At 40.0% G+C, this 27,559-nt stretch overlaps 2 protein-coding genes across 10 annotated transcripts in view; both read left to right on the top strand.

The window, feature by feature from the left end:
* The window catches only part of gpatch2 (G patch domain containing 2), a 13,344-nt gene extending 11,346 nt beyond the window's left edge, over window positions 1-1,998 (top strand). For 6 of the 7 annotated variants that reach the window (XM_089021414.1, XM_089021416.1, XM_089021412.1 and 3 more), the window contains exon 10: window positions 110-1,998. In XM_089021414.1, the coding sequence (XP_088877540.1) occupies window positions 110-279 (170 nt within the window). In that variant the 3' untranslated portion in view covers window positions 280-1,998. The remainder of the gene's footprint in view (window positions 1-109) is intronic. The other variant, XR_016118377.1, reaches the window with a different exon arrangement.
* On the top strand, window positions 1,996-26,272 carry LOC148883597 (estrogen-related receptor gamma-like). 3 transcript variants are annotated; one of them, XM_089021418.1, is made up of 11 exons: window positions 1,996-2,041; window positions 2,967-3,058; window positions 3,180-3,268; window positions 3,376-3,451; window positions 13,150-13,368; window positions 14,401-14,558; window positions 14,793-14,909; window positions 19,183-19,299; window positions 20,400-20,567; window positions 23,097-23,366; window positions 24,857-26,272. In XM_089021418.1, the coding sequence occupies exons 5-11, from the start codon at window positions 13,163-13,165 to the stop codon at window positions 25,099-25,101; spliced, it is 1,281 nt and encodes a 426-aa protein (XP_088877544.1). In that variant the 5' UTR covers window positions 1,996-2,041; window positions 2,967-3,058; window positions 3,180-3,268; window positions 3,376-3,451; window positions 13,150-13,162; the 3' UTR covers window positions 25,102-26,272. The 3 variants fall into 3 exon arrangements, with proteins under 3 accessions (XP_088877544.1, XP_088877543.1, XP_088877545.1); XM_089021417.1 differs by lacking the exons at window positions 1,996-2,041; window positions 2,967-3,058; window positions 3,180-3,268; window positions 3,376-3,451 and adding an exon at window positions 7,088-7,305; XM_089021419.1 differs by lacking the exons at window positions 1,996-2,041; window positions 2,967-3,058; window positions 3,180-3,268; window positions 3,376-3,451 and adding an exon at window positions 7,383-7,566.
* The last annotated feature ends 1,287 nt before the right edge of the window (window positions 26,273-27,559 follow it).

Genomic DNA, 27,559 nt, shown 5'->3' on the forward strand with positions numbered 1-27,559 from the left:
ATTTTTTTTTAGATCCTTTCTCAATGTTCTCACAATAAAAATGTGACAATGTGAACTTCAAATCCATCGCTAACCAACCTCTTGTGTCCACTCGCCATCTTCGTTTCAGCCGCGGTGGGCGAAAGCGCGCTGCCTATTCCCGACACCAACCTGGGCAACCGCATGTTGCAGAGCATGGGATGGACCCCGGGTGTGGGCTTGGGTCCCGAGGGGCGGGGCATCACCGAACCAATCAGAGCCCTTCAGAGACCGAAAGGCACCGGGTTGGGTTTTAACTGATCGCCGAGCGACGAGATAATTGGTTTGTGTCACCGCGAACCTGCGGGGAAGGGAAAGGGGGGGGGGGGTTGGGTCGATGTGAAGATGACTTGATTTCCCATGTTGGGGATTTGGACATGACCTGAAGCAAAGACTGAGATTTGACGACCTTTTCTGCCTCATCATACAAGGCCATCAGAAAAGGTGAGCCACTGAAGATTTAGCTCATTAAAGGGCAACCGACACCACTTTTTTGTTTCCTAACTGACATCAGAAAAACGTTTTATAGCATCTAAAATACCCAAAATACACAGTATGATATTTTTAGTCAAATGCAAAACACCAATAAAAATGACTTAAAGTGTCCAAAATCTGAAAAAAAAATGAACTAGGAAGTGGCCAGTTTCAGAAGGTCCCGCCCCCTTGGTTGTGATGTCACCCCAAGACGTCTTGCCTTGTTGGAGAATCAAAACAATGGCTTCAGATTCAGAAGATGCTTTCTTGTTACTCATCCAGTTATGAATATGATTCAAATAGTTCTGAAGAGGAAAGCATAAATGTTTGCAATCGATTAAAGAAGTCCTCCCGTATCAATTCGAGCCGTCAATGACAGCAATGTAGCGTCCCAAAAAATGCAAAAGATGGCGCCCAAGCTCCGTTGGAAAAGGGCTGATTTGTCTGCTGGGAAATTGTGTCAGCGAATATCAAATAGTAGTCTTGGTGCAACGCACAACGATTCACCATCGCATTATTTATGTGTTTTCCTTCTAATTTCGCCATCAACACGAAGTTTTCAGACCAAACAAAGTACCCAAAATGCATTGTGTGTCGCTTTCTCGGTCAGGGGCGTTCCTTCAGTGACGTCACGTGAGGACTCATCACCAACTCAAAAACAAGACTTCCTGAATATTCAGCGTGAGTCTTAAAACGTAAAATATAGCTATGTGCAGTGGAATCTTTGTAGAATCCGCTCAGTAGAAGTCATTTGAAGCGATTTTACAAATTATGGACACAACTTTTCCTTAGGCGTCGGTTATCCTTTAAGGTAACGTGCAGCTATTTTGGCACAAAGTTAAATTATTTTATTTTTTAACCGTATTTTCACTACTATACGGTGTACTGTATTAAAAGGCACGATCTCAGTTATAGGTGCGCTTTCTGTATTGGATATATACACAAGGCACACCGTATTATTGGACGCAGATGTAAAAATCATGGATTTATTTGGTGACTTTTTACAGTAGCCCTTAGCCAGATATGAAACGTTTTTGAATTTTGAAGTTTCCTCCCCCCCAAAAAATCAGATGAACCTTGAAAATGTTGGATTTTTATTTGTTATGCAAATATTTTTGATCTAAATAGTGACTCGAAACGTTTCTCCCGGGTGTTTTATGCGACCTCGTTTTGGAGATATGTTAAGACGGTGAAGTGCAACTTTATTGTGAAAATTCAGTAGTTTAAACAGTTTCTATGACGGTTGTCTTGACGCGTTAAAAAAAAAAGATATATTAATTATAAAAAGTGGCTGATTGTAAATGGCTTTAAATTAGTAACCTACCTACAAGAATGTGCAATTGATTACCATGGAAATCAATAGATTTGAGAAATGTGTGGTTCTTTCAAATTGTTTTTTTTTGTCTTTATGGCCGCCTTTTACGATAGTTGGTGTGACTGTAATCCTGACACTGTGAAATGCTCATTTTGTACAGGAGAAAGGCCAATAAAGTGACTTGACAGCAAGCGGAAGATGACGCTGATTCTTGGTACACTGACAACATGACAAGTACATCATTTTATATTAATGAGCCCATAAAGTCAATTCAGACATTTTGTTTCTTCTGACACAGCTAGCTAGCCAGATAGCTATATAACTAATAGATAGAACGCCAGCTAGCTATCCACTACCATCTACCAGCTAGCCAGCTAGCTTTCTATTTATTTGAGTAACTAATAGATAGCCAACTAGCTAGGCAGATAGCCAAATAACTTAGAGAGCTAGCTCGACAGATAGCTAGCCAGCGAGATAGCAAATAGAGAGCTAGCTCGATAGATAGCCAGCTAGATACTAAATAGAAATCTTCTGTTTATATAATTATATTATTGTTAATTATATACTCCATTTGAACCTATTTGATACTATTGTGATATTATTTTGATTTTTTTAAAATAAATATCTGCATTCATATGAACACTGCATAATAATAATCATAATAATACATTTCATTTAGAAGCGCCTTTCAAAACTCAAGGTCACTTTACAGTTACGGTATATTTTTTTTTCTGTGGGTGAGCAGCGGCAGCCACACGTGCCAGTGTTCACTCAACACGGAAGTAACTCAAATAGATAGAAAGCTAGCCAATAGCCAGCGAGCTAGATATCTAGCCAGCGAGCTAGATAGCTATATAGCTAGCCAGATAGCTTGATAGCTAATCGTTAGTAATAGCTAATAATCTTTTTAGCTAGCATTATGCAAGTGTCATCTAGCGTGGATGACTTTTCAAGGTCATGAGAAAGAAACTCAAAAAGACGAAATGTTTCTAAAAGCATTTACATAGTTATTTTATATTTAATAATTCATCACATATGATGATTTCCCTTGCTTATCGTCATCTTCCATTTCACATGTTCTTTTTCCTCCCATCCTCCCCCACTTTTCTTTTTTTTTTTTGCCTGTGATATTCCTGCTGTCCCATCCCTTCCTCTCCAGTATCCCGTTGCGATTGGAAGTCTCGGGAAGGTTGCATATCATCTATTGTCCACTCTTCTAGGATTTCCCCCGTGAGCTGTCGAAGTGGACAGGTAGGCGAGCGGAACACAAAATGCCGTGCAAGGAAGTGTGTTGATATGTGTGTGTGTGTGTGTGTGTGTGTGTGTGTGTGTGTGTGTGTGTGTGTGTGTGTTTGCGGCGTTTGTCCTTGAGACTGACTGACGGACTGCAGACGTGGGAAGCAGGAGGGGCAAGTGTGTGAAAGTGACAGCAAATATCAGACGTCAAGGAAGGAAAAGGAAGTAGGTGCTGTTTTTATTTATTTTTGATGCCAAAAATGTTTATAGTTTGATGCTTATGTTCGATTTTTTTTATTTTTGTTTTGTTTTGGTGCTCCCTGCCTGATCAGTAACGATCCACTTGGAGATGGTCGAACAAGGAATGTGAAGGTCGAACAGCCCAGGTGATGTCAGCCTGATTCCCAGGTGAGCTCTGGATTATCAAAATGTATTTTCCAAGTACTGTTATGTTAGCATTTTTAAGATACAACTGATCCGACGTAATGTAAAATAGTATTCGATCGAGTTGCATCATGATTTCTACTGCCAGAACCACGTCGTGAACTTACGTAAATGACGGGCTCGAACCGACTGATATTTGAAAGCAAATGATAGAGAATCCCAAAGACAAATTCTGTCTGAATACTCGCTGGTGTATCTTCTTTATCCTCTGTGAAGAAAGAATCCCAAAGACAAATAATATCCTAATACTCGCTGGTGTATCTTCTTTATCCTCCGTGAAGAAAGACGAATGTTGCTTCAATGTACTGAGATGTGTCCACATTCATTCATTCATTCATTCATTCATTCATTCATTCATTCATTCATTCATGTATGCATTTATCCATGTATGCATTTATCCATGTAAGCATTTATGCATGTATGTATTGATGTATTCATTCATTTATTTAGTCATGTATTTATTTATTTATTGATTTATGTATTCATTTATTGATTTATTTATTCATGTATTTAGTCATTAATGTATTTATTTAATTATTTATTTATTCGTGTATTCATTTATTTATTTATGCATTCATTCATTCATTTATGTATGTATGAATTTATCCATGTAAGCATTTATGCATTTATTTATCTATTTATTTATCTAATTATTTATTCATGTATTCATTCATTTATTTATTTTTATTTATGCATTCATTCATTCATTTATGTATGTATGAATTTATCCATGTAAGCATGTATTTATTTATTTATTTATTTATTTATTTATTTATGTATTCATTCATCACTGTATTTATTCATTCATTTATTCATTTATTTGTTCATTTGTTCATTCATTCATTTATTTATTCATTTATTTATTCATCCATTTATTTATTTATTCGTTTATTTATTCGTGTATTCATTCATTTATTTACGCATTTATTTATTTATGCATTTATTTGTGTATTCATTCATTCATTTATTCATTCATATATTTATTTATTCAATCATTCATATATTCATTCATTCATCCGTTTATTTATTGCCCTGGCTCTCAGATTGTGCAGGTGTTTTTTTAATGTATTTTTTTAATGTTGTTTATTACTGACCTGGCAGGCAAGCAGCGATAAACAAACCACCTGCGGACAAAGAAATTAAAAATGTCCACGCTGTGTTTGTATGTCGGGCCTCCCCCTCCCGCGTTTGGGTTCGTGCATCACCATCCTCGTGCATGTGTGTGTGTTGGAGTGTGAACTTTGACCCGACTTCAGATGTCTACATCAATACAACAAAAGTGATCCGATTCCAAGTTGGTGGTCCATCCATCAATCTGTTCAAATCGACTGACTGTAACAAATGGGCCTGACTTTCTTTATTACGCCGTCGTTTGATTTTTTTTGCTCCGTCTGTGTCTCTTTCTCTGTCCTTCCTTTCCTCGCTTGTGTCGCCTTCTGGGAAAAACGTCCGGCGTGAGTGTGCGCATGTGCGTTGGTGTGCGTTTCGGCTGCCACGACGGCGCATTGAGACAATGATGTTTGCACACGCTGTCAAGAGTCGTTGCCTCAGTCTCGCTAAGTGACGGATGGTTGCGCGTCCGACCTAAACCTAAGTAGATTACGCTTACGGGATCTGTATCCTGATGCTCCTCTTTCTTTACGTGGGCGTGTGTGTGTGTGTGTGTGTGTGTGTGTGTGTGTGTGTGTGTGTGTGTGTGTGTGTGTGTGTGTGTGTGTGTGTGTGTGTGTGTGTGTGTGTGTGTTGACGTCATCACCGCACAAAAGGTTGTGCGATTCACTTGCGTTTTGGCCAGAAAACGTATCGAAATAAAGCATTAAATAGAAATAGAGCTGTGAAAGTTTAGCTTGTAGCATACGTGCACATTCCACCATGATGTCCCTGATCCACTGGTGAAAAGGAGGCTTACACTGGTGAATAGGATGCTTTGATCCTCCCCTCTTTCATCTATAACTGCTTCATGCAACAAATAATAATAATAATAATCCATTTGATTTTTGAGCGCCTTTCAAAACTGTCAAGGTCACTTTACAGTCACAGGATCAGTTTTTCTGTAGGTGAGTAGCGGCAGCGTTCATTCACCCGGAAGTAACTCCAAAAGATAGAAATAGAGTGCATTAAGTGCTTTAGATTGAAGACTATTGTGTTGTGTTACATTATTTGTTATTTTGTTGTTGTTTTTTGGTTGTTTTTGACTTCAAGATGGCGCCCCGAGAGTGGCTGCCTTTACAGCTGATCCTGTAAAGGTAACATGCGACTTACAACCGAGTTCCGTTCTGACCAAACAGTTGTAAGTCGAAATGATCGCAAGTCGAAATCCATTCAAAATGTTGAATAGATACTCGTAGGCTAAATGACTCGCAAACTCCCCCCCTCTGGTGCCATCACGCAGTAGATTGCTGTGCGAGAGTGAGATGCTTGCTGGCTGGCCTGCTAGCGCGTTGCCAGACTGCTAGCGCGTTGCAGTGCCAGGCGTAGAATCAAAATTTAAAAAATAGGGTCTGGTGGTCGTAAGAACGGGCGGTCGTAAGTTGAGCTGGTCGTAAGTCGGATGTTACCTGTATTTAGTTTTGGCTGCTGTGAAATGCAAATTTCACCACTGTGAGACAAATAAAGGCTCATCTAACGTAATCGAATATGATGTCACAGGTCATCATACTAGGCCCCGCCTCTTAAAGGCAGACTTACCACCATACCACCAGCCATATATCCTGTGTATTTCGCCCTTCCTCAACTTGGGTAAAGTGCGGCGACTTTATGTGAAATGTTATGTGAAGCCAATTTCTCGAGTGCTCCCCCTCCTCGCCGTCTTCCTGTTCCTGGCGGCATCGGGGACAGCAGACTCGAAGTGACTTAAAGCCGGTGCGGCATTTTCAGCTAATCAGCTGTTGGCCGGGTGCTTAATGTGAGGCTGTTTGCCACTTCCACACGCAAAGTGACAGACGCTGTAAGACGTGTTTCGGGTTACAACAAATGTTGTCACTTTTTGGTGATACTAACGAACGGACAAAGCAAGACGCAACCTTTTTTTTTGTTGTAAAACTACTATAGTTGCTTTTTTGTCACATAACACATTTTACAGTATTATTATTATCTTGCTGGCTAGCTAGCTATTTGCTAGCTATTTGCTATCTGTGAGACTAATAAAGGCAAATCCAATCCAATCTAGCTCTTCCTGGCAGGCTACCTAGCTAGCTATCTATTAGCTATATGGTTATCTGGCTGGCTGGTTAGCTATCTAGCTGGCTATCTGTTGGCTATCGATTGTCTAGCTAGCTAGCTTTCCATCTATTTGAGTTACTTCCGGGTTGAGTGAATGCTGGCGCGTGTGGCTGCCGCTGCTCACCCACAGAAAAACTGATCCTGTGACTGTAAAGTGACCTTGATAGTTTTGAAAGACGCTTAGAAATGAAATGAAATGAATACATGAGAAATTCCCCCCATGTGAAGTCATCCTTACCACATGATGACATCCTCCTCCTCTCCAACTTGATCCACCTGCCGGCTGCCATTGGCCAAGCCGAGAGCCAATGGCGGACCGGCTCGGCGTAGCGCAGAGGGGAGGGGTGGGCCTTTGAAATGGTGCGGCCGGACCTTGACAAGGTCCGTCTTTGCTCAGGCACCATTGTCACTCAGAGTCACAACGACGGACGAGGTAGCCCGAAGATTGATAGGAAGACCATTAGGTTGTGTTCCGAACCCCTAAATAAAACAAGCTTTTTCCTGCCTCCCACCCCTCGGAGCAGGGTGGGTTAAGCCCACATGGATTTAGTCGACCTCTACCTCCCTGAGTGCTTTACGTACCACCCTGACGCACAGTGAGTACGCACCATCAAGGTTGTTTTGGGTAGCCACTCCTGCATTAAGAATCGTGCTACTTTTGTTGTGTTAATTTAGCAGTTTTTAGCTTTTGTGTGCTTCAAGGACTTTTGTAATAGAGGGAAAGAGATGATCATTTAGATATATATACTGTGACTGGAAGATAACACATCTTAAAGGACTTTGAAGTTCAGTTTGTGATGTAATGTAGGGAAACAGATGCCCATTTCATTGTAAGATCAGAGCATTGTCATCAAATGGTGAGTATAGTTTTTGCTTTTTTGAATGTTGCTGTACCGATGACCATTTTGTGTTTGGGAACCTTTTACTGTTGCATGTTCTGTAGCCACAAAGGGACATAATTCTTCATGTGCCGGTCCCAAGCTGGGTAAATACAGAGGGTTGTGTCAGGAAGGGCATCCTTGCGTACTACAAAACTAGTTCGAGGACTACTATTTGTAGTGACCCTGTCAAGGCTTCTGCAACAGACCACTAATGTTCAACTGGAAAATTGTGACATTGATGTGGGATGCATTCTTTTTCTGCTTCATGTAACAAAGAGGGTACCGAAAGTGCTTAAGAAGGAATGACTGTGTCTTTGTGTTGTCATATTGTCTTTGTGTAGTCATATTATTTGTTACAGTAAAGTCTCGTTATATCGATATTCAAGGGAGTCCGAAAAAATATCGATATAACCGGGACTATCGATATATCCGACCCTGTTTGCATGTAATTTTCTCCGTGCGTGCATAGAAATAGTATCGCTATAACCGGGACTATCGATATATCCGATATCGATATAACGAGACTTTACTGTATTTAGTTTTTTTTTGTTCTCTTGACTTTAAGACGGTGCCTTTCCAGCAGCTCATGTATTTTATTTTTCTACTTTCATTCCTTTAATCACTTTGCTGCTGTGAAATGTAAATTTCTCCACTGGGAGACTAATAAAGGCAAATCCGATCCAATTCTAAAATGCTCTGTATCTAGTATGGAGCCCTGTGGAACACCACCCTTATCGACTGTATCTCGGATAACAATCAAATTGTATTAGTGAGGCTGGAAGATACTTTTTCTAACTATTGTTAGTTTGTTTTTCTGGTGGACGTTAAGCTAAAGAATTCTTTTTCGGACCTGATAAAATGCTCTGTATCTAGTATAGAGCCCTGTGGAACACCACCCTTATCAACTGTATCTCCGATAACAATCAAATTGTATTACTGAGGCTGTAAGATACTTCTTCAAACTATTGGTAGTTTGTTTTTCTGGTGGAAGCGAAGCAAAGGAATTATTTTTCTGACCTGATGTAGAGGTTTGTTTGCGATGGTAATACTTGTACTGGTTACAGTTACGCAGCTGGCTTGTTTGTTGCTGGTGATGGTGAATGAGTAGAACCAGTTTGGCAGAAACGACTCCCACATCAGGGATGTTATGAGTAGCACTCATGTTTTTTGTTTTTTGAAGGGGGGTTGTTTTTTTAGTGTATTTTATTTGGAGGTGTTGGCTTTTGAATGAACAATTATTTCTCATAATAAAAATCCATTGTTTCTTAAAAACACAAAATCATCAATATGGCCATAATTTAGTATTTTATTTTGGTAGTCTATCTGTATTTTATTTTTTGATCTAGAAATAACAATTCATATTTTATGAACAAAAAGACTTACATCTTATTTATGTGCATACATTAATCCTCTAATTAATGGAAAACAATTTATTTTTACTGTATCAAGGAAACTATATAATTTGACATTTTGATTGAAATTGTTTACAATTATTTTTTATGTATACAGTATATGAATAACATTTAGTGTATGGAAAAAAAACATATTAGATACTGTTCAACAACAACATAAAAATAATGGTCATAATTTGGTATTTTATTTTGGTAGTCTATCTGTATTTTATTTTTCGATCTACAAATAACACAAAAAATTGTTGATTCATATTTTATGAACAAAAAGTTACATCTTATTTACGTGCATAAATTATTCCTATAATTAATGGAAAATAATTTATTTTTACTATATGAAGGAAACTATTTAATTTGACATTTTAATTGAAATTGTTTACAATTATTTTTTATGTATACAGTATATGAATAATATTTAGTGTATGGAAAAAAAACATTTTAGATACTGTTCAACAACAACATGAAAAAAAAAACAATCAAAATGTTTCTTTTTACTACCGCTAATGTATTTTATAATAAAAACTAATAAATACCTCCAATGTTCTATTGCGGTTCTTATCCATAATACAGTGTTGTGCCTTCATTCTTTTATTCTCCAGCAATGATTGCAGATGATGAGCTTTTTCATTCTAAGGTTGCATAATCCTTTTTTTTTTGGGGGGGGGGGGGGGTTGCTTGCAACGAAAGAACAAGAATTTCCAAAACATTGTATAGGCGTTCATGTGACATACAGTTTGGCTTTATTGTTGTTGACATTGGCAAAATGGACTTGCGGGGACAAACCCGACATAACCTACGATGTAAATCTGAGCGTTGCCTAGTCGCACCTATGAGTTAATGACCGGCGACTGGCTTTCTTCCTCATTTCAGGCACAATAAAAAAAAAAAAAAATAGGAGTCACGACGTGGGCAGAAGTATGCTACCTTTGATTTACGTCCTGCCGCTCGCCACCGTCATCTTTTGATGGGCTTTTATGGTGATGATCACATGATCTGTTAATGCCATTTCATTAGACGAGCTAAATGGTTAGCATTGTAATAACGAAGGGTAGTAGGGGGGGGGGGGTGTCTATGGCTGTGCGTATATGTCACTCTGTGCTTGACAAGCCAATATGGACTCCCGTGATGGATTGTCAAGGTTACCGCAAGTCCTTTGAAAGCTCTGCGCTATATTGTTTATTTATAGTCACAAAGTGGATTGGAAAAGGATGAGCGATGGAATACAGAGAGATGGAAATGCACTGTATTCAAACTTCAACCCCGAGTACGCCCAATTTTACGACTTTAAAGTAAATTTCAGGCCCAGGTGGAAAATAAAACAGTTTGAACCTTAACACAGGGTAGGTACTGCACTCCAAAATTTAGTACAGTACAACTGAAATGCTGTTAACCAAAATGTACTGACCTTGAAAATTAATAATAACATAGTCTTCTGGATTAAAGGACAACCGACGCCTCCGGACAAGTTGTGTGCATAATTTGTAAAATGACTTCAAATGACTTCTACTGAGCGTATTTTAGAAAGATTCCACCGCATATAGCTATATTTTACTTTTGAAGACACGCGCTGAATATTCAGGAAGTCTTGTTGTTTTTAGTTGGTGACGATTCCTGATGTGACGTCACATAAGGAACGCCCCTGACCGAGAAAGCGACACACAATGCATTTTGGGCACTTTGGTCTGAAAACTTCTTGTTGATCCGTGTTGATGGCAAAATTAGAAGGAAAACACATAAATAACGCAATGGTGAATCGTTGTGTGTTGCACCAAGACTACTATTTGATACTAGTTGACACAAATTCCCAGCATACAAATCAGCCCATTCCCAACGAAATAGATTGCAAACATGTATGCTTTCCTCTTCAGAACTATTTGAATCATATTCATAACTGGATGAGTAACAAGAAAGCATCTTCTCTGAATCTGAAGCCATTGTTTTGATTCTAGAGCAAGGCAAGACGTCCTGGCGTGATGTCACGAACAAGGGGGCGGGACCTTCAAAAACTCGCCATTTTCGGGGTCATTTTGAAGTAGTTTTGGGACACTTTAACTCATTTTGCATTTGACTAAAAATATCAGCCTGCATGTTTTGGGTATTTTAGATGCTATAAAACGTTGTTCTGATGTCAGTTAGGAAACAAAAAAAATGGTGTCGGTTGTCCTTTAAATCTAGCAAATTTGCGACTTTAAATCTAGCAAATTTGCGAGTTTGAATCTAGCAAATGTCTGACTTTTTTTCTCAGAATAATACCCCATCAAAACAAATATTTCGACCTAGCCCTAATGCTCTTCCGTAGAAAAATGTATTGTTCTGCCCAGAGATTTTTTTTCCTCCTGTTATAATTCTTCACAACACTACACAAATTTATAATATAGACCCCCTGCATGGTTGCGGTTTTATGGAGATGCATGGCGGCGGTTTACTGAGCAACCACAGCCTTTTACCAAGCAAATAACTTTCCAGTGAGGTTGAGATTTACATGGCAGGAAGCGGATTGACGTGCGTGTGTGTGTGTGTGTGTGTGTGTTCATGTGAGTGGCATTCAGTCCAGGAGAACACCCCCCCCCCCCCCAAGTGGGCCTGATGACAAACAGTCGCCTGCCGAAATGTGTCAGGGTGTTTATGAAGACACATGCTTTTTTTATTACGTCTGGTTGTATGTGCATGTGTATGCATGTGCTTTCGCGCATGCATGTTCTTCACCGTATTCCCAATCACACGAGTGCTTTCGCTTCTTATTTTGACTCCCACATGTGAACGCCTGACGCCTGTAAATTTGTTTCGGGGAGGTGCGAATTCTGCCGGCTAGCAGGCACACTTTTAGTTCAAAACATGGATACTCGCTATATACAGTGGTACCTAGGCTTACGAACTTTATTGGTTCCCAGACAGAGTATGTAAGGTGAAAAGTGTGTATCCCAAAAATTTATTTCCCATAGGAAACCATTAAAATGAGAATAATTCGTTCCCAGGTCTCCATAAAACATAATTTTCTACTTTCTAAGCCTTAAAACTAAACAAAATATACAGTAAAGTCTCGTTATATCGATATTCAAGGGAGTCCGAAAAAATATCGATATAACCGGGACTATCGATATATCCGACCCTGTTTGCATGTAATTTTCTCAGTGCGTGCATAGAAATAGTATCGATATAACCGGGACTATCGATATATCCGATATCGATATAACGAGACTTTACTGTACTTTATTTTATGTAGAATAAATGTGCTATTGTATTATAATTAAAGAAATAAACTGTACTGTATAATAACGTTGTTTTATTTACCTTTGTGATGGTCGATGGCTTGAAAAAATGGAATGGCCGGTTTCCTCAGCATTTGATGAGGAATGTAGCCTTCTTCTTTCACCATCTTGAGGAATGATCCCTTGTAGGTGCTTTCTCTGCGATAATTTTATCTAGTTCCTCATCAATTGTGTTGTATTTAGCTGGGTTGATAGCTTTTTGCATCAAGTTCACAGATGGCTTGTGCAGGTTGTTTGTGGAGTCTGATTGATGGGCTATTTTAACCTTGCAGTCTACTTTCTGCCTTTGAACTATCAAAATTGAAACTCTCTCACTGTCGTCCGCTTGTCTCTTTAATGTTTAAACCACCTCCCACTCACTGCTGCGTTATTGACCAATCACATGGCTTTAACCGAAGACTGGGGGCGGGGAATAGAGGACAAAAAAAGTCGGCTGCCATTTTATTGTTAGAAGATCGGGCTCATTCGCGAACGACACGTCACTCATTGAGGCAGCTCTGTGTGTATCACGAAAGAAAGTTCGTATGCTAGTATAAAGTATAAAATGTTCATGAATTTAACGTTCGTAAACCGAAAAGTTCGCAAGCCAAGGGGTTCGTAAACCGAGGAATGGTTTGGTATTTTTTTTAAGTATACATGTTGAATATGATTGGATTTGCGGCATTGTCCCTAAATGCAGATTAAGGCGGTGCTGAATATTTCCCTAAATTTGCTTGGGCATTTCCCCTCTTTGAAAGCAAAGCAGTGTAGTGGTTTGCCGCCATATTTGCATCATGTGGTCAATCCCAAACTGCCGCTTGGATGGATGAACGCACCAATGCGACTAAATATCTCGACGAGAGAGCAGCCCAAATGTTCATTTAATCTTTATCTTCTTGCAGACACGCGACCAGGATGTCAGTGAGGGGTCCGGACCCCCAGTGTCCCTCATCCATCAAGCGCGAACCGTCCAGTCCCAGTAGCTCGCAGGGAGACGCCAGCCCACCCCAACCCAGCCCAGCCAGCTCGTCCTCGGACACCAACTCCAGCATCGGACCCCTGATCAAGGGCCACGCTCGTGGCAACGAGACGGGCTCCGCCCACAGCGGAGGGCCAATTAGGTGCCGTTTTGTTTTTTGGTTTGGTCACTTGCGCATCAGGGAAGTAGTGATTTGGATTTGTGTGGCCTAAGCTTGTCATTTCCCCCCTTATGTACATTTGTGTTAGTTCTAATGCAAACTCATAATTTTTATATTTACCAGTTATGAAAAAAAAATAAAGTGAACAGAGATTTTTTTTTAAATATAAGTATATGTAGTGGTGTGAAGAATTACGATGAGAGGAAAAAAATTGTTGAGGTAGAAGTATACGTTTTTGTACCTCAAAGTGCGGAATGGGTGCCACTAGTATCACAAGGACTCCCTCTAGTGGAAGACCAACGTATCACAGAATTAAATACAAATACAGGTAACATCCGACTTATGACCAGCTCAACTTGCGACCACCCGTACTTACGACCACGACCTCCAGACCCTATTTTTGAAATTTTAATTCTACGCCTGGCACCGCAACGCGCTAGCATGCCGGCAATGTCTACGACAATTTTGGCCAGGCAGCTAGCATCTCACTCTCACACAGAAAATCGACCGTGGGATGGCACCAGAGGGGGGGGGGGGGGGGGGGGGGGGGGGAGTTTGCGAATAATTTAGCCTCTGAGTCTCTATTCAACATTTTGAATGGATTTCGACTTACGACCATTTTGACTTACGACCATTTGGTCGAAACGGAGCTTGGTCGTAAGTCGGATGGTAACTGTACTGATCCCTTGTTACTTCCCAGTTCACTTATCGCTATTTCAGTGCATCGCAGATTTTTTTTCTGGGAAAAAAAACATTCACAATTAAAAAAAATAAGCGCTTAAGTTTTGGTTGCATTTATGGGGCAGAGACCCACCAGATCCAAAAGGGGTATTTTTAGTCTGTTTATATCCAGAATCATACAAGCGAAAAATTAGGTACTTTGAACAAAATGCATAAAAAAGTGCAGTGTTTTTCATAATTTTTAAAAATACATGAATGACAATGATGATTATGAATTTTTTTGGGGGTGGTTGAAAGTTTTATGAGCAGTTGTGCTATCATTCGGCTGTTTAGGAGATTGGTGGAGGACGAAGCCCAAGTGAAATGCGAATTCCTCCTTGGCTCGGTGGCAAAACGTCTCTGTCTGGTGTGCGCCGATGTGGCATCGGGCTACCACTACGGTGTCGCCTCATGCGAGGCCTGCAAGGCCTTCTTCAAGAGGACCATCCAGGGTAAGCGCCTTCACACACACACAAAGTCGCTTTTCACTTAGAAAACCAAATATTAGCCTCAACTGTATACTTCTACTTCATGTTAGCGGTGGGTGTTTATGGTTGATGTGCTCAACCCAGTTTTGCAAGCGCTTGTTTGAGGCTAAACAAAACCAATTGTCCACATTGGCCACTTCTTGCTTGCCAAAAGCTGCTGTCTTGACGGCACCGTCGTATTTTTTTGTTGTGGTTCAGGCAACATCGAGTACAACTGCCCCGGCTCCAACCAATGTGAAATCACCAAACGGAGGAGGAAGTCATGCCAGGCGTGTCGTTTCGTCAAGTGTCTATCCGTCGGCATGCTGAGGGAAGGTAAGCCTTGAAAACACCCGACAACCAAGAATGGAGGTGCCTTCACGTGCAAAAACATTGAAAGAAAAAGTGCAATGGAGACGACAAACATATCAGGAGCATCTTTATTGGCCAAGTATGTAGAACACACAAGGAATTTGTTTTTGGTAGAACACGCTGAAAAGGTGGTGGGCAGGGTACGGAGGGTCCAGAAGGATTTTCCCCGCTCTTGATTCCTGCTGTGTGCAAGTCCTCAAGAGTGGGTAGTGTAACTGAGTCCGCTTTGTTCTTTATTATTATTATTATTATTATTATTATTATTATTATTTTTCTTTTTCCTATTATTATTTTTATTTTTATTATTATTATTATTCAAATCAGACAATCTGAATCAGTAACCCTTTAATCGTCCCACAATGGTGTACATTTTCAAATTATTATTATTATTATTATTATTATTATTATTATTACTATTATTATAATTTTTCCTATTATTATTATTTTTCCTATTATTATTTTTTGTGTTATAATTATTATTATTATTGTTGTTCCTATTATTAGTATTATTGTTCTTCCTATTATTATTATTATTATTATAAATTATTATTCAGAATCAGAAAATCTGAATCAGAAACCCTTTAATCGTCCCACAATGGGGACATTTTCAAATTATTATTATTATTATTATTATTATTATTATTATTAAAGAAAGATTAAAAAACAAATCTTCAGAATTGTGGGACCACATACCTGTGATGGAGGCGGGATTACTGTGTATTGAGTTATGAATTTGGTCATGCAACGCATCCACCTCATAAATCAAGGTTCCACTCCATTTGGATTTTTCTGTTTGTGAGTGCTAAAATTTTTGCAATGTATGTGTGTGTGTGTGTGTGTGTGTGTGTGTGTGTGTGTGTGTGTGTGTGTGTGTGTGTGTGTGTGTGTGTGTGTGTGTGTGTGTATCTACGACAAGCAGTGGTCAGGTGCTCTTGTGTGTGCGCTTGTCCGCTGACATATTGTTGTCCCGATTTAGAAGTGACTCAAAAAGGAAAACATGAGCAATGACCACTCATATACACGCACACACTCTAAAAGGGGGTGACGGGTGGAGGGGAACCGAATTAAAAAACAAAACGCAAACAGAAGATGACGTGTAGAGACTTTTGGTTACATTTAATGCATGACTGACAGCGAGTAGGTAAATGAAGTATAGCCCAGTGGAGAAACGATACCATTATGTCATTTTCTTTGGCTACATATACGCATATTTACATACAATAGAAGTCACTCAGCCAATGGCCGAGCATCTGAAAGTATGGACAGTACAGGAAGTTTTGACAGCTATTCATGATACAGTGATACCTCCGTTTACGAACGCTTTAGTTTACGAACTTTTTGCCTTACGAACATTAAATTCGCGAGAATATAATCTTGGCATACAAACTAGTTTTCGAGAAACACACGGAGCGCCACAATGGCTGGCGGACTAGTTTTCGGCGGAAGAACACCAAACCACACGGTCGAACAGCGCCATTGTGGCGCGCGGACTAGTTTTCCACACCCACTTTCTTTGAGTGCACTCAGTGCAGACGTGGTTTGTTATCGAGGGGATACTTTTGCTTTTTTGGGGCCGAAAAAGACCCCACCACAGGCTAGTGTCAAGCCAAAGAGGACACAAAAGAAAATTACCGTCGAGCAGAAGAAGGAGATAATCAAAAAACACGAACGAGGTGTGCGTTTGTGTGACTTAGCGTCCCAGTAGCAGTATGCTAAGTCGACCATTGCTAAGGGTGTTTCTGTGTTGTCTAAGCAACGGTCTCAGGCAATAGAAGAGGTTGAAAAACTTCTGTTGATTTGGATTAACGAAAAGCAACTAGCAGGGGACAGTCCTTATGGAAGGTGACTCTCCTTCCAAACAGTAACTCCCTCCCTCCTCCTCCCACTCCATTGCATCAAGCCATCAACGACCATCACAAAGGTAAAAAAAACAACTTTATAATATAGTACAGTTTATTTCTTTACTTACAATACAGTAGCACATTTATTATACATAAAATAAGGTATATTTTATGTAGTTTTAAGTCTTATTTAGTAGAAAATTATGTTTTATGGGGACCTGGAAACGGATTATTCTCATTTTTAATGGTCTCCTATAGGAAATAAATATTTGGCAGACGGACTTTTCGCCTTACACACACATTCTGGGAACCAATTAAGTTCGTAAGATGAGGTATGACTGTACTTGGCATTTCTGCCCAAGATGACATTAAAACACCCACCGTGTGTCTTCATTACCTTTTTTTAAAATTTACTTTATTTATTTTTGAAGGCTCTCTGAGCATCAGTGGCATGTCTGCACCCCCCACCCACCACCCCAACCGCACTCGTAAATTCCTCCAAATGCCTCACGGGATTCCCGGAGCTGTTCAGAAGGCGAGCCGATTGCTCGTAACGCGCTTCTGTGCGCCTCGTAATGCCCGCCAACCCCTGGAGAGGCCGCAATAAAGGCCCAGGCTGTTTTAATTGGGCCACATTTGGTCATCTCCTACGACCTATTTAAAAAATAATAATAATAATAAAAAGCCGGTGCTGTTCCTGATTTCTTTTTGTCTTGAATGAACCCATCAATATCTCAACAGGGGTTGATTTCTGTTGCTATTTCGCTGTTCTATTTCTGTCCTGTGTATATGAGATTTTTTTTTCCTAGGCCTCGTTTATAACGCGCACCCAAACTTTGAGTTCTTTTTTAGGTAGAAAATTTTGTGTGTTTTATTCGAATAAATACGGCAATTGCGAAGCTCACACGATACACTAATGTAATGTGTGGCACTAATGTAAAAAAAGTGTAAAGTGTAACTTTAACATTGGAATGTGCTGACAGCAAGCGAAGGCCTAAAATAATTTGTGTGGATAACAAACGGTCATAAAGCCACTCTGGCGTCTCTTGATCTATTTCGGGGACCCTTTCATCACTACTTTCGAGGGTCTCGGTGCAGAGGCGGCGGGTGGGGACGGGGGTGGGCTCGTTCATCGGCATCCCACGGCCCGTGGCGCCGTAAAACCACCACCTCCCCAACTCCCGCCTCCCTCCAAACAATCCTTCTCACGTTATGGCGACGAATGTATACATGGCGCCAGTAATCGGATGCAGTTGCGTTTTTGCACCCTAAAAATACATAAAGCGTAACAAACTAGCGAATGCAATATATGGTGGCATTTTTTTTTTTTTTAAATGCTATGCTATTAATCCAAACATTACCATGTTCAATTTGAAACTTGACATTTTACTGGTTTGAATTGGACACAAACAAATTTGACAACGAGGCACTCTAAAACGGTCATGCCAGCCCAGACTGAAAAACAACCCCAAAAAAATCCCCATCTTTACTATTGTGCTTATTTCACTACACAGGTAACATCTGACTTACGACCAGCTCGACTTACGACCAGCCGTACTTACGACCACGACCTCCAGACCCTATTTTTTAAATTTTGAATTCTACACCTGGCATCGCAACGCGCTAGCAGGCCGGCAACGCGTCTGGCAATTTTGGCCAGCCAGCCAGCATCTCACACTCGCACAGCAATCGACTGCGTGTTTGCACCAGTGGGCGGGGGGGTTGCGAGTCATTTAGCCTCTGAGTCTCTCATAGACATTTTGAATGGATTTCGACTTCAGACCATTTCGACTTACGACCGTTTAGTCGGAACGGAATTCGGTCGTAAGTCGGATGTTACCTGTATTAGCATGCTAGCTAGCAACAAAGCGCTCTTAAATATGTCACACCAGTGACCTATCAGAAGGAAGTATGCATTTTTCATTTTTCGGCTAGCTAGCTAACTCCACTTTGCATCTTCATCCTGGATGTCAAACTGTGTCACATAACCCAGTTTTTGTAAACGGCAAAAGTAATACAAAAGGGTCAAATGATGAAAACAGTTTAGAGCTCCTCATCTTACTCCTACATAGTTCTCAATCCTTTCCTCATATTTAGACACAAATCATTGTATTTACGATGAGCAGTTTTGCCACATGCGACACACCCACATAGCGTCTCGTGACCCTGGACTGGCAACTGCCAAGTGCCCGGGCTAATCCGCCATTAGCATTTCCTTCCCCTGCCATGCCATGTGGCAAAGGTCAAAGGGCGGCCAATCCATTTCTTGAACCTCTAATCGCACCATCTGGAGATAAGATGATTATGACAAAGCATTTTGATTTGATAAATCGGTTCATAAGTGAGCTGTGATGACAATGTTTTGCTTTTTTTTGCGGGGGGGCGTGGCCTAACAGGTGTGCGTCTGGATCGCGTTCGCGGTGGGCGGCAGAAGTACAAGCGGCGAATGGACGCCAATGACGGCGACTGCTCTTACCGCCACCTGCACGGCGTCCTGCCGTACAAGAAAGCGCGTGAGTGCATTTTGGTGATATTGTCATCTCCGAAAGTATTGGAACAGGATGTGATGGTTTTATTTGATTCTTAAAAATCATTTCTAAAAACATAATAAAAATGAATTGATTTTATCATAAGACTTTTGATTGCGTAAATCATATATTATTGATCATAAAATCATAAAATGTCTGTTTAAAAATCATTTTTCATATTATAAAATGAAATATAATGAATATTAAAAGGCATTTCTTGACATAAAAAGAATAGGAATTTAAAATATATTTTTATTTTACAAAATATACTTTTTTCTATTCTATAGATTTTTTTAGATCAATTAATTTCTAAAAAAAATATTATCTTTGTGTCAATCTAGCTTTTTATTATTTATTTTTTGTCACTTGGAGCCATTTTGGCTTGCAGATTAAAAGTTGAATTTAATAATAATAATAATAATAATAATACATTTCATTTTTGTCAGAGATGTTCGATCGGACACTGTGGACAAAGGCTCGAACACAGAAAGATTGTCTTTTACTGCCGGCAGGAGACGCAGCCGTTTATGACAGACACCCAAATTCTGCAGCCCTCTGCCAAGCTATGTATTGAGAGTTTATGCACATTTAAATGATACATTAGTAAAACATAGTTTTCTTGATTAGAATACCACACCCTTTGAATTCTAAGCACTGACAGCTGTAAGCAATAAAACATTGTATTTTCCATGAACTGATAAATTTGTAACCTGGCTAATGAGCTCTTCATGTGAAGGGGTTTCAAGTCATAAATTACTTCTGTGATAAAGGAGTTTCCTAAATTCTATCCAAGGCCAGATGTCCTAGAATCTAGGACCTAGATGAAGATGACAGTTTAACAGGCTGTGTCTGTTGACCTCAGATTGACCCCAGGTTGTCTGTGCTTCAATTGTGTATTCGAGTCACACATGTACACTAAGCATATAACAGCATGAAACTTTTAAATATGATAACTTCTTATTCTGTCGAATCTCTATCAATTTTCCATCCATCCATCCATTTTTTTTAACCTGTCACATACGGTTTTGGGATGTTGGACAAAACCAGCATATCCCCCCTAATTCCGACATATTATTGCATTCCAGCTGGCGACAACCAAGTAGTGTCGCTTCTTTTGCTCGCCGAACCCGAGGCTATCCTAGCAATGGCTGACCCGACGGTGCCCGACAGCGACATCAAGGCGCTGACCACGTTGTGCGACCTGGCCGACCGCGAGCTGGTGGTCAACATCGGCTGGGCCAAACACATCCCAGGTATGCCTCTTGATCCCGCTAAGCAGATCACCGCGGTTGTTGTGCTCAAAAAGACACAGCATCACATGCGTGTGTACGTGCGCGTTGCTAATAAAATTCACCTGATGACCGTAAGCCAGATGGAAGTTTTAATTGACTTGGGAACACTCCCCACGGACTCTCTGCCAATTCAGTGCTACGCCATTTTTTTTTTTTTTTTTTGGGGGGGTTTAACTCATTCACTGCCTGACGATGTCCCCTACAGTGCCAGTGTCATTCTCACTCCAATTCCAGGATGTACTGATGATTTATCAAGACAAAAGTATAAATATAAACCAAATGTAGTATGATGGAAACTTAAGATTGTGAGAGAGTATTTTTGGATTGGAGCTAGCTAGCTAGCTAATAATGCAAATTTCCCCCTTGTGGGACTAATCCATTAGCTATCTCGATAATCCATCAGCTATCTAGATAGCTAGCTAGCTATTAGCTGGCTAGCTAGCTGTCTGAGTCAGGAAACATATTCGCTATCTATTAGCTATCTAGCTAGCTTTCGATCTCTTTGAGTTTTTCCGGGTTGAGTGAACGCTGGTAGGTGTGGCTGCCGCTGCTCACCCACAGACAAAGGTATCCTGTGAGTGTAAAGTGACCTTGAATCTTCAGAAGACTCAAAAGTCTTCCTAAAAACAGATGATTCAACATTTATTATTTATTATTCGAACGTTGTAGTCAAGTAGCTTGTTTTGTGTGGAGACTCCTGGCAAAATGAGCTTTCTCGCTAGCTATCTCACTAGCTAGCTATTTGCTATCTAGCTCTCTGGCCGGCTATCTAGCTAGCTATCTATTATCTATATAGCTATATAGATGACTGGCTTCCTATCTAGCTCGGTAACTATTAGCTATCTATTGGCTAGCTCGCTAGCTTTCTATCTTTTTGAGTTACTTCCGGATTGAGTGAACGCTGGCGCATGTGGCAGCCGCTGCTCACCAACAGAAAAACCTATCCTGTGACTGTAAAGTGATCTTGAGAGTTTTGAAAGGTGCTTAGAAATCAAATGTATTATCATTATTATTATTATAATCTGCCTGAATGCAAATGATACATCGATGAAACATACGAAAACTCCTAATTAAATATTAACATGAATATGTAATGATGCTGTCATGTCGTTTGGGGGGTAGCTGGATGACTGTTGCGCATGAAGCCATTGCCGGAGGCCCAGTCCGAGCATTTAAGATGCCGGACCCTTGGGCAAGGTGACCACATCCTGGTCGCATCCTCAGCTGCCGTCAACACGGTAGCCATAGTAGCCGCTAGGCTAACAATCTACTCTAATATGTGATCTTTTGGACCTGACTTAAAGGACAACCGACACCATTTTTGTTTCCTAACTGACATCAGAAAAAAAACGTTTTATAGCATCTAAAATACCCCAAACACACAGGCGGATATTTTTAGTCAAATGATAAACACCAAAAAAATGACTTAAAGCAGGGGTGTCAAAGTCATTTTTTGCCGCGGGCCACATTGTAGGTATGGTTTCCTCTCGAGGGCCGTTATGAATTTGGGGAACCCATTAGAATGCTTAATCCGATCCACATATTACATATAGAGCACACAACAAATTAATAAATAACTAGTTTTCAAATCTGAAGTCAAGAATAATGACTTTTATTGTGGTTGACATCCAAAAATATGAAATTTTGGCTCAGATTTTAGCAATCAAGTTTGATTTGCTTTCGCGGGCCGAAAAAAATGATGTGGCGGGCCGGATTTGGCCCGCGGGCCTTGACTTTGACACCTGTGACTTAAAGTGTCCCAAAACTACTTCAAAATGACCTCAGAAAGTTTCAGTTTCAGAAGGTCCCGCCCCCTTGTTCTTGCCTTGCTCTAGAATCAAAACAATGGCGTCAGATTAGGAGAAGATGCTTTCTTGTTATTCATCCAGTTATGAATATGATTCAAATAGTTCTGAAGCGGAAAGCATAAATGTTTGCCATCGATTAAAGAAGTACTTCCGTGTAATTTTGAGGCATCTGGACTCCAATGCAGCGTCCCAGAAAATGCACAAGACGGCGCCCAAGCTTCGTTGGAAATGGGCTGATTTGTCTGCTGGGAATTTATGTCAACTAGTATCAAATAGTAGTCGTGGTGCAACACACAACGATTCACCATCACGTTATTTGTATTTTCCTTCTAATTTCGCTATCAACACAAATCAACACAAAGTTTTCAGACCAAACGAAGTACCCAAAATGCATTGTGTGTCGCTTTCTCGGACAGGGCTGTTCCTTCAGTGACGTCACGGTAGGTATCGTCACCAACTCAAAAACAAGACTTCCTGAATATTCAGCGCGAGTCTTAAAATGTAAAATATAGCTCTATGCGGTGGAATCTTTGTAAAATACGTTCAGTAGAAGTCATTTGAAGCCATTTTACAAATTATGGACACAACTTGTCCGGAGGCGTCTGTTGTCCTTTAACTGTGTGACGGTGACCACGCCAACCATGATGATACACTCAACGCTAACAAGCACGTGTGCCCACAGGCTTCCCGTCGCTATCGCTTGCCGATCAGATGAGTCTCCTGCAGAGCGGCTGGATGGAGATCCTGATCTTACGCGTGGTTTTCCGCTCGCTGGCGCTGGATGAAAGTTTGGCGTACGCTGAGGATTATGTGATGGATCAGGATCAATCCAAGATGGCCGGCCTGTTGGATCTCAACAATGCTATCCTGCAGTTGGTCAAGAAGTATAAAACTGTCAATCTGGATAGGGAAGAGTTTGTGCTCCTCAAAGCCATCGCGCTCGTCAACTCAGGTAGGCTGATGGGAACTTTGGATGGGGGGGGGGCAAAAAGGGGCTTTGATCATTCTGATGATATGATTTTTGAGTCATTTTCCTGTCTCAGCGTAATGTAAGATTAACTCATTCACTGCCAGACTATGTGCAAAAATGTGTCCACTTCAGTGCCAGGGTTTTTGTCATTGTCACTTGAATTCAAGGACCCACAGAATATTGAGTTTTAGGACTACATATGTCAACATTCAATGCAGCGCAATAAACTTTAGACTCTCTTCTTTCATCAGAAAACAAGTTAATTCCTAAATGATATGGGTCTGGATTTATATATGCTTGAAATGAGGGTGGCTGTCCAAAATACAGGAATTATAATCGTAATTATTGTCCAATATTCAGGAATTGAATGGCATAACGTGAAGCGCCGTTCTCAAATTATTTAGTTTTTTTTTTTCTTGCGGGGTGGTGCCGATAAAGCGCTGGTCCTGCATCAGCGCAGAGCGTCGATGATGAGCTTAAAGTGAGGGCGGCTGTCGAAAATACAATGTTATATAGCACTTTAACAACAGCTGAAGCAGGAATAAAGCGCTAACATGGAAAAGGGAATGCTGCCCCCTTGTGGAAAAAAAACATTGTCAGAGGCCATGGCCAGTGCTTTATCAGCACCCAAACATGAAAAAAAAGAATAAATTCGAGAATGGCGCTCTACGTCATATTTGCAATTCCTGAATAAATGTTCTTTTAATTGTGTCCTAGGGTGCTTTGAAAGGTGCTTGTAAATTAAATGTATTATTATTATTATTATTATTATTATTATTATTATTATTATTATTATTATTTTTTTTATTATGTTGATGATGTTGATGATGATGATGATGATGATAATAATACATTTAATTTCTAAGTAACTTTCAAAACTCTCAAGGACACTTTACAGTCACAGGGTTATTTTGTGCGGGTGAGCAGCGGCAGCCATTGGCGCCAGCGTTCACTCTACCCGCAAGTAACACAGCAGCAAAGTTATGAAAGGAAGAGGAAAGGAAAGAAAGAAGTAGAAAAACAAAATACAGGAGCTGCTGGAAAGGCAGCCACTCTCGCGGCACCATCTTGAAGTAAAAAAAAAAACAAAAAACAACTCAATAACAAACAAATAATATACACATAAATAAATATCACAACATAAATAAATTAAGTATAAACAAACAAACAAATAATATGCACACGAATAAATATCACCATATAAATAAAAAAATATAAACAAACAATATGCACATACATATCACCACATAAATAAATACAATTATAAACACACAAAAACAAATAAATATGCACATAAAGATATTTATAAATAAATACACTTGGGACACATAAATTATTGTCTCTTTTCGCATGTTACCGTATTTCCTGAAAATGCCGTCACATGTTGTTTTATCGCAAACATCTTTTGAGAAAATCAATTTTCACTTGATTCGCCATCGATCCTCCATTTTGTCTTGCCCCCCCTTCTATAGACTCAGTGCACATCGAAGACTCAGAAGCAGTCCAGCACCTCCAAGATGTCCTCCAAGGGGCTTTGCAGGACTACGAGGCGGCCCGCCACGCTCAAGACCCTCGTCGGGCCGGCAGGTTGATCATGAGCCTTCCTTTGTTGCGGCAAACGGCCGCACGAGCTGTGCAGTACTTCTGCGGCGTTAAGCGAGATGGCCGCGTGCCCATGCACAAACTCTTCCTTGAGCTATTGGAGGCGAAAGCTTGAACGGCGGCGGGCGCTCGATTTGAAAATTTAGCAGTACCTTGACTTACAAGTGCCCCTGCCTTTTTTTTTCCGTCGCTTTCTTCATCTATGTTTATTTATTTATTTATTAAGAGCTTTGTGTTACCAGCTGAAATTTGAGTGACGAAAAAGTGTCAAATGTGCCGTTTTTTTCCCCCCAAGTTTCGTGATACCAGAACGAAACAGGTTGGGACCACGATCATGTGACTTCCTTCAAAATGGACAAAGAGCAGGCAGTATGTAGGCGAAAACTCTTTTTGGTGGATCAAGTCTTCGTTCAGGAAGCCATTTTGAGTTCCGTACACAAGGAGAACATTAAAAGTCTTCCCCAAAACATGATTTAACATTTATGATTTATTATTTGAACGTCAATTAGCTTGTTTTGTGTGGAGACTCCTGGCAAAATGAGCTATCTAGCTAGCTATTTGCTATCTAGCTCCATGGCCGGCTAGCGAGCTAGCTATTAGCTATATAGCTGGCTGGCTACCTATCTAGCTATCTAACTATTAGCCATCTATTGCGTAGCTCGCTAGCTTTCTGAGTTACCGGGTTCAGTGAACGCTGGCGCGTGTGGCTGCCGCTGCTCTCCCACAGAAAAATGAAATGTATTATTAGTATTATATTAGTAATATCATCATTTGCTAGCTATTTGCTATGTATTAGCTCTGGCTGGCTAGCTATCTAGCTGGCTGGCTAGCTAGCTAGGTATCTGTTAGCCATCGATTGGCGAGCTGTCTATCTATTTGAGTTACTTCTGGGTTGAGTGAATGCTGGCGCTTGTGGCTGCCGCTGCTAACCCACAGAAAAACTTATCCTGTGACTGTAAAGTGACCTTGAGAATTTTGAAAGGCGCTTATGAATTAAATTTATCATTATTATTATTATTATTATTATTAAAATATTCTGCTGTTAAATGAAGGCCTTATATTGGAGTTGTTGTCCCTTTGACACTAAATTTAAGACTAAATCGAAATGTTCTCAATTTCACGGTTTAACGATGCATTTTTTTTTTTTTTTTTTTTTGCATCATGTGTCTTATGCCAGCAAATGACACTTATGTTATTTCTTTCTCAGGTGAATATTTGGGCAATAAAAACCACCCCCTGGACCCATTTTGTCGCATTTTAAACATTCAATAAAGTCAAACCCGAGGGGGACAAAGTAAAATATTTGTGTTTTTTTTTCTTCATTACGTTTATTTAATTTTTTATGTTCTATATTTTGGTTTTAGTATAATTGCACTCTGGGTATCCAATCAATTTCACTTTGACCCGGAAGTATTCAAATCAACTAATGAACATAATGAACCTACGGTGGCTGGCGTCGTCAGTTGACAGCCGTCTCCAATTAGTGCTCGCGACCACCACTGTTCAGATTCAGCCATGTTATCTTGCAAGTTTGTTTGATCTGAAATTCACCGATGCACAATTGTTTATAAAACATTAGATTATGGAATCTACGACAGTGATGATTCTACAATTGCCAAGCTACAAAAGTTTGTCCCCGCCCTCCTGTCAAGAGCCACGCTAAGGTAAGCAGTGATTTAAATTTTTCAAACACGGTCGATTCTTACACCCGGTTTATGTTTCTGTTTCGTTCATGTTCCGATTCTGTTGTGATTGTTGCTCATTAAGGCATGCGTGTGCATGTCCACTCAACCAACTACGCTCGCAGTTTTTCAAAATTACACAATAGGAAACAATCATGTGACGCCATCTTGTGGACGGCAGTGGATTAATGCACAATACAAACTGCCGAAAGTACAAAATCGAATTAACTGTACCAAATAATATAATTATATTATTATTAATAATAATAAGAAAAATAATATAAATAATAATAATAGGGATGTCGTTAACTGGAATGTGTAATGGAGTGTAGCGTGAAGTCCACGGTTCCTTTTTATTTAGCTTTGCATTCAACTTAAAAACACGGCAACTACCGTTTGTCGCCGCTAGATGACAGTGTTTCCACGGTTTTGCTCGGTGACGACGCTGGTTGCTTTACGAATGTAGGTACAACCGCTTCAAAAACGACATTTTAAAATTCTATTTGTAGTTTATGGTAGTTTATCAAAATACACGACTTGATCCAAAATGGAGGAAACCTTGATGTTGAAAATGTTGCACATTTTGAATTCAATGTCATTGATTACGATTAGATATTTAAAAATGGCCGTCATTTGAAAGCTGTTGTGAAATTGGTGAGAAACATTTTGCTTTTGTGGCATTGGAAGGCCACGAAAATCACAATTTTGACCATAAAAGATCGCAGATGCAGTGACGTACAGTTTTCCAAGAGTGAAGACGCTTTTTTTCCTCACTACCCGACACAAAAAAACTAAACAAAATAAAGATTTCAAAGTACGGTACTCTCAATTCTTTTACCTATTTCACACTCATCACTAATTCACCTTACAAACGACAGCCATTTTGAGAAA

Source organism: Hippocampus bargibanti, linkage group LG19, assembly GCF_051943395.1.
Source record: "Hippocampus bargibanti isolate YZ-2025 linkage group LG19, ASM5194339v1, whole genome shotgun sequence".
NCBI classification, from domain to species: Eukaryota; Metazoa; Chordata; class Actinopteri; order Syngnathiformes; family Syngnathidae; genus Hippocampus; species Hippocampus bargibanti.